Source organism: Silurus aristotelis (assembly GCF_946808225.1).
Source record: "Silurus aristotelis genome assembly, chromosome: 1".
Taxonomy (NCBI): domain Eukaryota; kingdom Metazoa; phylum Chordata; class Actinopteri; order Siluriformes; family Siluridae; genus Silurus; species Silurus aristotelis.
This window is the reverse complement of record NC_139574.1, coordinates 28,109,126-28,125,324: the sequence shown is the minus strand read 5'-3', so window position 1 is coordinate 28,125,324 and position 16,199 is coordinate 28,109,126. Positions and strand designations below refer to the sequence as shown.

At 39.0% G+C, this 16,199-nt stretch overlaps 1 protein-coding gene across 6 annotated transcripts in view; it reads left to right on the top strand.

Moving 5' to 3' along the window:
- Positions 1–16,199, top strand: part of col14a1a (collagen, type XIV, alpha 1a) — a 93,732-nt gene that overhangs the window by 17,489 nt on the left and 60,044 nt on the right. For all 6 annotated transcript variants that reach the window (XR_014535625.1, XR_014535626.1, XM_083554061.1 and 3 more), the window contains exons 6-8: positions 14,626–14,781; positions 14,894–15,013; positions 15,100–15,264. Coding sequence is in view for 4 of the 6 variants with exons in the window: in XM_083554061.1 (XP_083410187.1) it covers positions 14,626–14,781; positions 14,894–15,013; positions 15,100–15,264 (441 nt within the window). In the remaining 2 variants the exon portion in view is untranslated. The remainder of the gene's footprint in view (positions 1–14,625; positions 14,782–14,893; positions 15,014–15,099; positions 15,265–16,199) is intronic.

Genomic DNA, 16,199 nt, shown 5'->3' with positions numbered 1-16,199 from the left:
TGATGGAGAAGTATAGAGAAGGTCAGAAGGAGTTGCATTGTGTGTTTGTGGATGACGGAAGAGGTCAGAGAGGAGTCTCCTTGGACTATGATGTTTGTGGATGATATTATTTGTGGTGAGAGTAGGGAGCAGGTTGAGAAGAGCCTGAAGAGGTGGAGATATGCGTTGGAGAGAAGGGGAATGAAAGTCAGTAGGAGTAAGACAGAGTACATGTGTGTGAATGAGAGGGAGTGCAGTGGAGTGGTGTGGTTGCAGGGAGAAGAGCTGGTGATTCTGGAAGAGTTTAGGTACATGCAGTCAACAGTGCAATGTAATGGAGAGTGTGTTAGAGAAGTGAAGAAAAGAGTGCAGGCAGGGTGGAGTGGGTGGAGAAGAGTGACAGCAGGAGTGATTTGTGATAGAAGAGTATCTGTAAGAGTAAAAGGGACAGTTTATAGGACTGTTGTGAGACTTGCGATGTTGTATGGATTAGAGACAGTGGCATTGAGTAAAAGACAGGAGGTGGAGATGGAGGTAGCAGAGCTGAAGATGTTGAGGTTTTCGTTTTCGAGAGACAAGGATGGTCATGATTATAAATGAGTTTTTTGGAAAGACAGCTCATGTAGGATGTTTTGGAGACAAGGTGAGGGAGGCGAGATTGAAATGGTTTGGACATGTGCAGAGGAGGGACATGGGGTATATCAGTAGAAGAATGCTGAGGATGGAGCTACCAGGAGGGAGGAAAAGAGAAAAGCCAAGGAGGAGGTTTATGGATGTGTTGAGGGAAGACATGCAGGTAGTTGGGTTGAAAGAGGCAGATGTAGAGGACAGGGGGGTATGGAGACGGATGATTCCCTAAATGGGGAAGCGGACAGAAGAAGAAGATTTTCTTCTCTCTCCTGCATATAAAATTATCTTCCATAAAATGTTTTAAAAAATGTCCAAGATTCATCATATAAACTATTCTGCAATTATTTATTTATTTATTTTTTGTGGCATGACTGCCATACAAATCCATGTAACTGAACTGTTACCACAAAAACAATAATGAGCACAATAATCTAAACTTGTGATTTGAATTACAGCCTTCGGACTAATCAGTATTAAGCAGCAATTTTTGTATAAATTGCAGTGAATAAATTGAGTAGCAGATTTCGATTTATGGTACATACTAAAATAAGTTTTTCTTTCAAACATTTACAAAGTTCTCAAAGTAGTAATTGGTGTAATGTTCAAAAATCCTTGTTGTTTCTTTTTACACACTGCTTGTGGGAGTAATCTCAGTAGTGGCAACACAATAAAGGCCTGAGTGTTACATCTGCTGCGCTCTGATTTTAGCTGACACCCAAAGCCGTTTGTTTTCACAGCTGTAGATCTGAAAAAGTAGTGCCTTTTGAACAAATGGCTCCTATCCACTGCTGGAGGCCAGTACCGGGCTAATGGATGACTTAATAAGAGCTCTTAGGTGACACTTCTTACGCATGAAGTCAGTCTGGTAAGGCTGAGGGAGTGCTGGTCAGGAGAGGGAACTGATTTTTTTATACATCCATCAAATCTTTGAAGGAAATCCTGCTCGTAAAAAGGATGTGCGCACGGCCACATTAATTATTTTTTTTTGCATTATTATTTATTTATGCTTGGCCTCTCCCTGCAGGGAATCATGATATCTTGGGTTGAGTTTTGCATGAGAGCTGTCAGCCAACTGAAAACCACACTTGTGCATACCCACATGCATACAAACTTGCACATGTCCTCTCACACAGACAAAATGCAGCGCAAGGACATTGTCTGATTCGCTATGATGTGATGATGAATGTATAATAAGGTTTCTAAAGGACCATCTGGGGAAGACAGGGAATTCTTCTGGCACACATATTTCTTGTGCAGGCATTTCAGGACGAACTGAATGCTACTTATTTAACTCGCTACATTAAATGCTGATTAGAAATGTGTGTCATTGTGATTTTATTTTTTTTTTTTCTTTAGACGGATTATTACTGAATACAAATATACACATGGACAAAACAACTGGGACATCTGACCTTTTGTTCTATATTTGGTTCTTCTCCAAACTGTTGGCACACTGTTGTTTAGGACGTCTTTAGATGCGCTATAATAAAGTTTTGCTTTCACTTGAACTTAAAAACCCAAAACTGTTCCAGCATGGCAATGCCCGTGTGTACAAAGTGAGCTCCATAAAGATATGGTTTACATGCTTTGGAGAGGAAGATCTTGATCAGCCTGCTATAAAGTTCTGATCTCATCCCTACTGAACACCTCCGGGATGAACGTGAACACTGACTGCACCCCAGGCCTCCTCACTTCACCTACATCAGTACCTGACTTTAGTGACACCCTCGTGGCCGATGAACACAAATGTACCCCAAACACATTACAAAGGCTAGTAAAAACATCTTCCCAGAAGAGTGGAGGAAATTATAAAAGCAAATTGGGACTAAATGTTGAATGCGATGCTCAAAAAGCACATACCGTACTTATGACCAGATGTCTGTAAACTTTTGGGGACAGTTGCTCTACTAATAATCTCTTAAATATAGGATGCTGACACTGCTGCCATTTGTCAGTTTTTTTTGTTCTTCCACAAGAAAGTAAAGCCCTTCGGGTTTAGCTCACACCCACTTCGGGGTTCATTTGGAATACAGATAAGAAAACTGAATGGAAATAGAGACACGACAGAGCAATGATCAAATAGAGATACAGACAGAATCATTGCGTTGCGCAATTATTCTTTAGGTAAAGCTACATTTCTGCACAGTTCATTGCTGTATAAGGCAGATTTAACACAAACCATTATACAGTGACATGAAATGCAGCAGAATGCTTATTGATGCTGCTCATTATTCTGCTGGGGTAACCATAGCATAAATTACGTCTCTCTCTCTCTCTCTCTCTCTCTCTCTCTCTCTCTCTCTCTCTCTCTCTCTTTCTCTCTCTCTTTCACAGATGCACAAACATATACACACACAGAAATAGAGAGAGAGAGAGAGAGAGAGAGAGAGAGAGAGAGAGAGAGAGAGAAATGTGCTTACTGCATAGAAATTTTCTGGCAACAAATAGCTGGCGCTCTAAAACACTGCAGGCACTTTGGGACACTTTGCTGCCCTTGACCTTCACAAGAAGGACCTGCACCACCTCTAATAGTGGTAGAACTCTAATTTACGAGTACTTATGAGATAGGACTAGTTCACCGATCACCACAGCGTGCAGTGGTTAGTCAGGACACCTGACTCACATATTCAACACTACTATATTCACTTTCATAGCCCAGGTTTCTAATCTTAAAATCCAGAAAAACAATTGGATTATATTATTGGTCAGACCTGTAATGAATCTTAGTCTGCAGGTATCATAATAATAAAACGATTAACCTCAGGATCGGTTTGGCACAGTTCAGGAAAGTGCAGCTGATGCTTTGGTACTACACTCTTTTGTACTGTCAAGTCAAGTCAAGTCAAGTTTATTTGTATAGCGCTTTTCACAACAGACATTGTCTCAAAGCAGCTTTACAGAAAACAACAGTGAAGGTGAATGGTGTGCGTTTGTCCCTGATGAGCAAGCCGTGGCGACAGTGGCAAGGAAAAACTCCCTTAGATGATATGAGGAAGAAACCTTGAGAGGAACCAGACTCAAAGGGGAACCCATCCTCATATGGGTGACATCAAAAGTTTGGTCATAAATCTTTCAACAATACAGAACAATTTGTGATCATCATAGATCCAGCATCAGCTTCTCCATGCCAGGGCCTTTAAACACTCGGCATCTACTTCTCCATGATCATCCATAGGTCCATAATCTTCACGAGGTGGGACGTGACTGGAGCTGGCCAAACCTCAGGATGCCTCGGGATGGGGAGAGAAAGAGAAGCAGTGGAGAGGAATTAGCGTAGCTGCTGTTCATGATATTAACAGCACAAGTTGATAATGTGCATGTGATCAGATGTTCTGAAACACAAGGTTATGATGTGATGTGTGTGATGTGTGTTATGTGTAGGCTTTGCTAAAAAGATATGTTTTTAATCTACACTTAAACTGGAAGAGTGTATCTGAACCCCGAACACTGTCAGGAAGACTATTCCAGAGTTTAGGAGCTAAATGTGAAAATGCTCTACCGCCTTTAGTGGACTTTGCTATTCTAGGAACTACTAGAAGCCCAGAGTTTTGAGATCTCAGGGAGCGTGACGGATTGTAGCGTGTTAAGAGACTGGATAGATACATGGGAGCCAAACCATTTAGTGCTTTATAAGTGAGTAGCAGTAGTTTGTAGTCTATTCGAAACTTAATAGGAAGCCAATGTAGGGACGATAAGATTGGGGTTATATGATCGTATTTTCTTGACCTAGTAAGAACTCTTGCTGCGGCATTCTGAACTAACTGAAGCTTGTTTATTAATGATGCAGGACATCCACCTAGTAATGCATTACAGTAGTCTATTCTAGAGGTCATAAACGCATGGACGAGCTTCTCTGCATCAGATATAGATAACATATTTCTTAGCTTAGAAATATTTCTAAGGTGAAAGAAGGCTGTTTTTGTAACTTGATTGATGTGATTTTTGAAAGATAAGTTGCTGTCTAAAATAAAATAACTCCCAGGTCTTTTACCGTTGAACTAGTAGTTACAGAACAACCGTCTAAATGCAGGCTGAGATGCTGGAGCTTCTGTGTACTATTTTTTGGGCCGATGAGCAAAATCTCCGTTTTATCAGAATTTAATAGCAGAAAGTTATGGGTCATCCAATCTCTTATTTCTTCAACACACTCAGTTAATCGAGCTAATTGAGCTGTATCGCCTGGTTTGGATGAAATATATAGCTGGGTATCATCAGCATAACAATGGAAGCTAATTCCATGCCTTCTAATAATATTTCCTAATGGAAGCATGTACAGTGAGGAAAACAAGTATTTGAACACCCTGCTACTTTGCAAGTTCTCCCACTTAGAAATCATGGAGGGGTCTGAAATTTTCATCGTAGGTGCATGTCCACTGTGAGAGACATAATCTAAAAAAAAAAATCCAGAAATCACAATGTATGATTTTTTAACTATTTATTTGTATGATACAGCTGCAAATAAGTATTTGAACACCTGAGAAAGTCAATGGTAATATTTGGTACAGTAGCCTTTGTTTGCAATTACAGATGTCAAACGTTTCCTGTAGTTTTTCACCAGGTTTGCACACACTGCAGGAGGGATTTTGGCCCACTCCTCCACACAGATCTTCTCTAGATCAGTCAGGTTTCTGGCCTGTCTCTGAGAAACACGGAGTTTGAGCTTCCTCCAAAGATTCTCTATTGGGTTTAGGTCTGGAGACTGGCTAGGCCATGCCAGAACCTTGATATGCTTCTTACAGAGCCACTCCTTGGTTATCCTGGCTGTGTGCTTCGGGTCATTGTCATGTTGGAAGACCCAGCCTCGACCCATCTTCAATGCTCTAACTGAGGGAAGGAGGTTGTTCCCCAAAATCTCGCAATACATGACCCCGGTCATCCTCTCCTTAATACAGTGCAGTCGCCCTGTCCCATGTGCAGAAAAACACCCCCAAAGCATGATGCTACCACCCCCATGCTTCACAGTAGGGATGGTGTTCTTGGGATGGTACTCATCATTCTTCTTCCTCCAAACACGTTTAGTGGAATTATGAACCAAAAGTTCTATTTTGGTCTCATCTGACCACCTGACTTTCTCCCATGACTCTTCTGGATCATCCAAATGGTCATTGGCAAACTTAAGACGTGCCTGGACATGTGCTGGTTTAAGCAGGGGAACCTTCCGTGCCATGCATGATTTCAAACCATGACGTCTTAGTGTATTACCAACAGTAACCTTGGAAACGGTGGTCCCAGCTCTTTTCAGGTCATTGACCAGCTCCTCCCGTGTAGTTCTGGGCTGATTTCTCACCTTCATTAGGATCATTGAGACCCCACGAGGTGAGATCTTGCATGGAGCCCCAGTCCGAGGGAGATTGACAGTCATGTTTAGCTTCTTCCATTTTCTAATGATTGCTCCAACAGTGGACCTTTTTTCACCAAGCTGCTTGGCAATTTCCCAGTAGCCTTTCCAGCCTTGTGGAGGTGTACAATTTTGTCTCTAGTGTCTTTGGACAGCTCTTTGGTCTTGGCCATGTTAGTAGTTGGATTCTTACAGATTGTATGGGGTGGACAGGTGTCTTTATGCAGCTAACGACCTCAAACAGGTGCATCTAATTTAGGATAATAAATGTAGTGGAGGTGGACATTTTAAAGGCAGACTAACAGGTCTTTGAGGGTCAGAATTCTAGCTGATAGACAGGTGTTCAAATACTTATTTGCAGCTGTATCATACAAATAAATAGTTTAAAAATCATATATTGTGATTTCTGGATTTTTTATTTTAGATTATGTCTCTCACAGTGGACATGCACCTACGATGACAATTTCAGACCCCTCCATGATTTCTAAGTGGGAGAACTTGCAAAATAGCCGGGTGTTCAAATACTTATTTTCCTCACTGTATATTGTAAAAAGCAGGGGTCCCAGAACTGACCCTTGTGGCACGCCATAATTTACTAGCATTATCCTGGATAGCTCTCCATTTAAATCTACGAAATGGTAACGATCTATATCTATATGCAGAGGCGGAAAATATGTGCTACTTAATTGTAATGAGCAATTCATGACTATTTACGTGTTAATAAATTACTAAAATACTTAACACGTTGCGCTTCATGAAAGTACTTACTTGTGCTGACTAAATCAGTATTGTTTATTGGTATTTATACTTTACTCGAGTGTTAATGAAACGGAATATGTGTTCTCTTGAGGAAACTTTAATTTATTTAGACCTTCAAAGTTCTCCTTAAATGTCTCGAAGGTCTTTTCTTCTCTCAATGACTCTACACTATTACCTAAACAAGCTCTCATGCATTTAAATGACATTTAAGTTCAAGGTATCTAATCAGCCTAATTGTTATCAGGAATTGTAAACATTGCAGCCACTACTGAAAGTGGATATGACAAAGGCAAAATCAAATTCATTACTTTATCTGGCTGTATTTAAATAACCTGAGTGAAAACAATTGCTAGCGCTACCTAATGGTAGAGCGGCCTGTAATGCATGATGGTATGACGCATGACTGTTAGTGTGTACATTTTTTCCTAAAAAGTTTAATTTATTGTTTAAATGTTATCAAAGGACAATCAATTTCCATGTTTAAAGTATAAACAAATGTAGAACCTTAAGGGTTCCAAGAGAGTGTTAAGGAAATGTACAGATTAGTATTGCTTTTATTTTAGAGTATTTAGGAGCACACTCTGACTAGGCTTAATGCTGGACCTACGTCAACACTTCACCTTCACAAAACGAGGAGCATCAGATTGCTGACAATAATGATTATGCATGCTGGGCAGAACTGAATAATTGGTTCAGTTGTTTCTCTTTATGCATAAAGCACTGTAAATTCAATTCCATCTTACCCTTTGTGGAGACGCCATTTGTAGTCCGGTACTGTCTGTGTTTTAATAGACAGCTCGACTAAAAACGTTCCTGAATTATTTACTGAATAGTTTGTAGTGTTTGAAAGGACGCGTGTCTGAAGGATTAGCTGTCTGAAAAGAATAATGCATGAAAAGTATGGGAATTTAATTTGACTGATAAAAAGCCTGCTGCTGAGGGTTAAAAGTGTTCTGACTCGCAGTAATCACAAACCTGTTTCTCATTGCGGGTGCAAAGAGTTCTTTAATACCTAGACGGTCTATTGTGCAGCCGAGAAGTTCGGGGAATTCGAGGTGACATGTGCAATGTGTCTTCTGGTCTGTGTGCAGTCCCGTACAGACTCGTGTAAGACAATCCCATCAGGCCAGACACAGGCAGCGTCTGTGCTTCTATAAAAATCAGACACCGCATAAAAAATACAAAACGCTCTATTTCTTTTGCATTATGAAAGAAATATGAGCAGGAAAGCAGCTTTGAAATGCCATGAACATTATTAGCAAGTCTTCCACATGATTATAAAGTAGCCATACTGTAAATGTGGCCTGGGGTTTGGTTAGTCTGTCTGGAGTAGTCTCATCTGATGACTTTTTAGTGCATACAAAAAATTTAAGGGGATGTAGCACTTGGGCTCGTGTTGATTTTAGATTTGCATTTAAGTCGCTGTGCATTCAGTGCAGGCAGGGCAGTGCATGAGCTTCCTGTGGAGCATTTCGCATTTCATTCTGAGCTAGCTGTGCGAGCAAGATGCCAATTCATCAACGTTCAGCAGAGATCACCTGTTGTGTCAGATATAGCTGTGTTGCTTAAGTTTAACACTCAGGATCATGTGAAAGATGCAGCTTCGCTTGATGATCATCTGTGTAGCTAGAAATAGCTGAAAACTAGCTAGCGTGCCTTAGATTTACATGTAGAACAATCTATTTAGACACATCCTGATACAACCTGTACTCTGATTGTTCATCCGTTTACCGGACCTCTCCTACAAAGGCACTCGCTTGGGTATTAACAAATACTTACAGTAAATGATCATTTATATTACCAGTATTATATGAATATAATATTACTTTAATAACAATTATTATTGTTTTAATCTATTTATATTACCATAATTTCCGGACTATTAAACGCACCCACTATATAAGCACTGAATTTGACAAAGATTTTTATTTTGAACATAAATACGCCGCACCTGTTTATAAGCCGCAGGTTCCTACATTGAAACTAATGAACTTAACACAGGCTTTAACGAAAGTCAGTGTCTGTTACACGGCTTGTATCTAAACAGTAGCCTACCAAGAAAGTCATTGTTCACTGTCTTCCTCCTTCCTTTCACAACAATTTCTCTCTGGAGTTTATCTTTTGTCATCGTCGTGCGTTTAAAAATCACCATCGGTGAAGCTTTTCTCCCGATTCCGTGCAGCTCAGAACACAGGTGAAGTGCGCGGTTCACCTGGTTCACCTGGTTCACCTGAACCCGTTCGACAATTTCATTGGTCTAATGTTATGGGGCTCAGTTTTTTGGCATGAAGCTTGTGAACCGGGAAAAACCCAGGAAAAATCCATAAATTAGCCGCTAGTTGTTTAAGCCGCGAGGTTCAAAGCGTGGGAAAAAAGTAGCGGCTTATAGTCCGGAAAATACGGTAGCTTAATATAATAATAATAAGTATTTCATTATATTAATATGAATGATATTTTTTGTTTTTATAATACAACGCATCATCGTGTGTCGCAAAATTTACCGAAACCCCATGAAGTTAGACACCAAGTCTAACTTTAATTATTTTAGAGTTAATTCTATGAACTTTATTGTAAGTTTAATTATATTTTGTGGTTAATAGAGGTTATTGGATCACAGTTCATTTTTTATATACAGAACATTACTTACTGCCTTCTCTTTTCATCACTGCTGATGGCCAAAAGTCATACGAAGTACTTTTTTTTTCTAAATCAGCAGTCATTCTAGGACAGATGACTCGTTATCCACTTGTCTGTTAATGCAAGCAGTTTGGACTGAATGGACTGATTAAGTAATGTCAGATCTTCTGAACAAAGCCGGTCTTTCTCTGTTCTCCACATTGCATGGTTGTCGGCGGTGGAGCGAAACAGCCCATAGCAACGAAGGTAGACAAGGAGTGGCTGTGGTCTACATTCTTTTGGATAATAGAGAAGTCGGGAAAAACAGGGGGGAAAAAAAGACTGATTTGAGGTCTTTGCTTGAGCAGTGAGGGTGCTGAGTGGCCCGAATGGCTGAATGGTATTTAAATATGGCGTTTGGAATGTGTCTTTTTCTGGTCCTGCTGGCAGCTTGAGTCACTCGCTCTGCTCACTCTCTCTCACTCTGTAGTGACACAGTTTTAACCAAGAAAAAAACGATAAAGGGATCCTCAAGTTTCTTGCCTATGTTGTATAAGCAAAAAAAAAATCTGGCAGGAATAAGGGCTAAAATCGGAACATCCAATTATATTATATTTGATTTTAGATAAAAATGTTCATAAATATTTATACCGTGCTGCACAAATAGTTTTACTTCCCTATCACTGATATATAACGGCTGAGCAGAAACGAGCTTGAAGCCGATCGATCAATGTTTTTCCAGGCACTTTTATTCTCAAGTGAATTTTTGCTTTCATCGTATGGATTTCACTTGTACACGTGGTCCAGTAATATTATAAGACTGGCTTCATTCAGGGAAAGTGGTTATAACTCCATTTTTACATCATTAACTTTTTTTTAAGAATGTCTGCATGCCAATAAAAGTTCATATAACTATGTGGCTAAAACCCAAAGTGTATTATGTCTAGGCTGAAAGGGCATGTTCTTGCTTCACTGCGACCATTAATCATATATTAATCATTAGTGCAAATTCAGGCTCTGTAGACTGAAATGAATTCATCGCGTTCAGTAGCACGTCCACTGCCCCGGAATGGCAATATACAGATGGTCATGCTACATAAATTACTGGGGCTTCTGCAGTGCATGATGTGACCTCATATCATCCTGTCGAATTGTTTTGATATTTATTACTGACCTCACTGTGGAGTAAGTGAAACTTAAACCTTAGTCAAATGGCAATTTGTTTTTTCTTTTTTTTTTCCTTTCTTTTTTTATTTTTTTTTTTATCACCTCAATCATCAAGGTGATTTTGGACCATTTCCTGAAGATTTTGTTTGTGTGTGTTTGTAAAGTCTTTTATCTGATCAAGATTTCTCAATCCAAATGGAGCTGTTCTGTTTCATGATGCTTTCCCTTTGCCCTCACATCACCGATACATGGGCTCGGGCAGCTATTAGGAGCCGCACCTCTCTCTGTCCTTCTGATCTTAGACAGCACAATACCTTTCAATTGGCCACAAGGCAAGAAGGCCAAGGGTGCTTGCGTCTAGGCTGAAGTGCCCTGAAATTAGGCATTTCCTTTTCCTTTGTTCTTGCTTAAGGTGCACATTATTCCTCAAGGGTTTTCACACTCGCAACATTTCGTTTGTAAGCGAGCTCCAGGGTGGCTTGATTGCGGCGGGAAAACAATTCAACTCTCATTCGACCTGACTGCCGGAAATTAATCCAACTTGCCACTTGTACATTTGTACACCAAAAGAAAATCATTCATCAGTGGATCAGGACATACACTATATGAATGAAAGGTTGTGGACAAGTGAACGCTTTTTGAGCATCCCATTCCACATTTAGACTAATTTTCTGTTCTGATAACCTCCACTTCCTTCTGGGAAGACTAGATTTTGGAGTGTGCAGGCAGCATTCCAGTTCATCCCACGTGTTCAGTATTATACTGTACTGTATATTCAATGTTGCTTCAAACCAGATTGTATATTTATTGAATATTTGACTTTACTGTGGTTTAATTAATATTATTTTGTAAGCACTCACCAAACTATAAAAAAACAAAAGCATTTAAAAACAAAAGGCTTATAAGTGCATCTACCCATTGAGTGTTACTAATGGTGGGAACCATTTAAGCTTCTACTGCTTAAGCCATAATAATAAACATTTAGAATAAACATTGATTTCTCTATTCTGAAGTAATTCCCTTAAGCTCTCTTGTATGAAAGAAATAACTACAATATATTTAAACCCAAAGCTTAAGCTTCTTTATGAGAATAATTTTTAATCTTCCTTAAAATATGCTTAGTTACATTAAGTATTAATTTGTGTATGACATGTGACACACCTTTCTGGAATTAATCTCTCTCTAATATAAGTTTCAGTTTATTATTGTGTGCAGGCAATTTATTATTTATTTATTTATTTTGCACTGTAGATATGAGCTGCTAAATCTGGCACAAACTGAGACAGCCATGCAATGCCTTCTGGATATTTGGACTGACAAACAAAAGGAGAAAATAGATGCCGGATATGAAACACATGCCCTTAGCCTTTTTTTTTTGTTTTTACATTTTCGGTTTCTTTAATTGTGTGCTTTATGAAACCAAACCAAATAACTGTATTGCTTTTAAGTCCTGATTCAGACTCAGCAAAATGACTGTTAGGTGTAAAAGTGGCCTGGGTTTATTTTCAGCTTCTAGGGTATTATTATCTTTTGCTCTGCTTCCTTTTTTCCTGGACCCCTCTCCAACAGGCATTGCCAGCAGAGACATAACTGAGTTACAGCCTTTACTATTGGACGCCAGCAAAGCAGATTAATAGTCCAGACACATGGGCCTCAGTGGACTAAGGCAAACTAACATATTCACATATGCATGTCTGAATGTCCTCATTTAATGTCTTAATGCCACACTGAATCAGTGGAGATGATTGTATGTTAAGCTTTAAGCTTGTATGTTAAAATGTCATTGGAGAATAAAAGACTTTAATAAATAAAACTGTGTATGTATAGAATATCTTATTGCTTATCGTGCATGTATTTGTTTGTGTTGAATTTCATGATATCTCACCTGCTTGTATTTTTTTTCTCCTTCTAGCTTGCATGTTTGTGCCAATGCGCTAAAGGAAACCTCAGGCCATGTACCCAAGAGCATCGATGCACTATTACCAATACTCCGTTCTGATCACATGACCTCGGGCTTCTAAGACAGAAACGATCTCTGTTGCCAAGTCTCTGAAGAGAAGCTCTCAGGGATTAGAGCGAAATCAATTCAGCTGGATCAGTGATGATCCTGATACGTTCTCACCACTGGTTCCCATCAGCATAATCAGGCTCATGCTCAAGCTCGCTGATACGGCAGAACAGCCTTGTGGTTCATCACCATCCTAATAAGTGGATCTCTCGCTGTGTATTTAATGACCATCTTGCTCAGGACGCTCATTCTTGCGAGTTCTCTTGATTTGCTCTTGCAGCTTTGTGACAGGTAGCAGCCGAAGGTTTAATGGGCCGCAGCTGCATCGTGTAATTCCACAGGTTATACCACACCTGTTTGGTAATACAAATAGGAGATACAGAAATGAATAAAAAAAAATGGGCCAGAGAATGAGCTTCTATTGCACTTACACACACAAGTGATTTGCTAACTCTTGCGCTGCATCTCAAAGGTGCTGAATTTAGCATTTTCACTTTCATGTAGTGTATTTTGGCACAGTCAGAATACCTGACATATTAACCTTCTCAGAGCATCAACACTTATTCATAGGCACTTTGAGGAAATGCAAGATGTAAATCACCAAAAGGAAATGTTAGCCGTTTTAATGAACGGTAAATTTCAAGAAAATGGCTATTTTTTTTATTTTTAAGTAGGTGTTCTATAATTTTGGCTATAATTCTATAATATTTGGATTTCAATAACAGTTTATTATTGGAAGATCTGCTTGTATCCAACTCATATATTTTTGATTAAAATGATGACACGTTGTATAAGGGAACAAAAATCATCAAAAGAATCTGGAAATGTTCTTAAAATAATGAATGTATGAAAGGGTTTCTATTCAAATCTACATAGTTTATTGATCACAGCTCATTCATGCTAATTACCACTTTTTGAGTAAACAACTATATTAAATAATCTTGCTATTTGACAAATCTATGCTGATATTCTGTTGATTTGCTCAGTTTTGGTGTGAACCTTTTACGCTCAATGAGGATGTTAATGATGACGATTGAACCTAGTTTTTCTTTATTTTTTTAAAACCTGGCAACCCTGGTTCATAAAATTCAAATATTAGCTTTATTGGAAACAAAGTAACCAAAAAGGTATGTCTAAAGCACTCCAAACAAGCTGCTCGTCTGCATGCTGGATCACTTTGACCTGCATATTAACAGGTTTCACTAAAAATTCACTAGATATCAGCTTATAGTATTAGTCAACTGTGATAAGTTTTTTTTTTTTAATTTGAGGCCATATTGTCATTAATGCCATTCAGTCTTCTGAATGACATTATATTCATGGGTTAGTGCTGCGAATCAATCAATATGTCATTAAAAATGTTGATAATACAATGCAATTTATTAACAGCTACACTTTTATTATGCATGAGCCTAACAAAATGTGAGGCCACTGCTCCATATAGATGCCTACCAGACATGGAGGAGATACAGAGAAATAGCTAGGCATTATAGTGTGGTGCTTCAAGAGCATGTTTTACTAGGCATAACTGGCTAAAAGATGAATACAGCTCACTCTTATGCCCTTGTGTGTTTTTGCAATTTCTCGATTTACTGCCTTCAGTGGGAGCGCCTCCATTACTGCTCATGTTAAAAATGTGTTTGTTTATAACCCGCTGGTGCTGAACTCTGGTGAGGTTTACTAGGGAGAAGCACTGCTCATGCGCATACATCGAAAGAATGAAAGGTGCAATCTATCACTTTTTTAAAGATTCATGTGCTGTTGCTTGAGTGGAGCCCAGAGCAAATCCTCTGCAGTGTTAGAACATGTCAGATGACAGTATGTTTGACTTGCGTTTTATTATACACACAAATCATACTGTTGTGTCGTTCTCCACGTGTTATGTTACTGGAAGTCTTTTGATTTAATACACATTTACTTTCCAATTTGTGAGCAGTTCCTTTGTACTGTTTTTTTTTATTTTTTATATATACATTTTTTTATTGAGGAATGAAATCTGCACTTGCGCATCTCCATTTACATTGCCCTATGTGTGTGTGTGTGTGTGTGTGTGTGTGTGTGTTAATGTCTGAGTGTTTTGAGATATCAATGTGAGTGAATCTTGTCTTTCTCTTTCATCACTCTGTAGCGGATCAGTTTGTGTGCACCACAGCTGCGATTGCTGATATCGTCATCCTGGTAGATGGCTCGTGGAGTATCGGCAGGCTCAACTTCCGTCTGGTGCGCGCATTCCTGGAGAACCTGGTTAATGCTTTCGATGTGGGAATTGATCAAACCCGTATCGGTATGCTGTTTTTTGCTCTTTTGTTCCTGCCTGTTTAGCATATGTTTGTTTGTGTAATAGTAAGTTGTAAATAGTAAGTTATTAAATGTCATGTCATGTTTTGAATGTTCAGGCCTGGCCCAGTACAGTGGAGATCCAAGGACTGAGTGGCACCTCAATGCATTTGCCACTAAAGAGTCTGTCATTGATGCTGTCAAAAACCTTCCGTACAAAGGAGGAAACACACTCACAGGTAGCATACGTGCAGTATTCGAGCAGAGAAAGCATATGATAGACATTCTGGGTGTTTTGCCATTTTTAAATGTTGAGTGTCTACAGGTTTGGCCCTTACATACATTCTGAAGAACAGCTTCAAACCAGAATCAGGTTCTCGAAGCAGCGTTCCGAAAATCGGGATCCTGATCACCGATGGTAAATCACAGGACGCTGTAGACGTTCCTGCCCAGAACTTAAAGGATGCCGGGGTTGAGCTCTTTGCCATTGGTGAGTGCTGATTCTTCAAAGGGCTTTGTGTCATAGAAATAGGGTTGCAAAATTCCAGGAATTTTCAAGATTGGTAACGTTCCATGGTAATTAAGGGGAATATATGGAAATTGATGGGATTTCATGGAAATAACCTAGGAATTTACAAAATTGCAGGTTAGCCTATAACAGGAAACTTAAATAAAAAACTTTATTTCGGCTTCTCCCATTAGGGGTCGCCACAGCGGGTCATCCGCATGTTTTATTTGGCACATGTTTTTATGCCTAACGCAACCCTCCCCATTTATCCGGGCTTGGGACCAGCACTAAGAGTGGCTGGGGTTGGTTCCCTGACAGCTGCTAACTGCTGTTTTCAACATGGATTACTTCCAAAATTTCCCAATGAAGTTTCCATTGAAAACTTCCACTCTTTTGCAACCCTACATACAAATACTATAATGTTTGTAAAACACAGACTGTAGAAGGTTTAAAGGCTAGAAATATGATGAAGATCATTTAAGTCAATTCAACCACTGCACAGATCGGAATCTGATTGCTCAGAAGGTGTTGATTAATTAAGTGCTTTGTAAGAGCCAAAGGTGAAGCTGCTGGTTTATATTTTTTAGATATAAAATAAAGTCAAAAAAGAAGAATTTATTTTTTTGTTTGAAAGATTTAAGCTGCATTTTTATTGTTGTCTTATCTTCAAGAAGAACAACTGTTCTTATGTCATGACTGTTTCATGGCATTTAATGTTAGTATAATAGATAAAAAAATTTTTAGTTTTCTTTTATTAAAAAGGCATTACTGATAAATTGCAATGGAAAAGAAGAATAAAACCTAGTTATATTTGCTCCATCATGTTTTACTCCTTACATATGTATGTGCGAGAAACATACATGTGTCAGAAAATATTTTCAGAATGTACCATATGAGCCAAAATGCCTGTGTCTTTA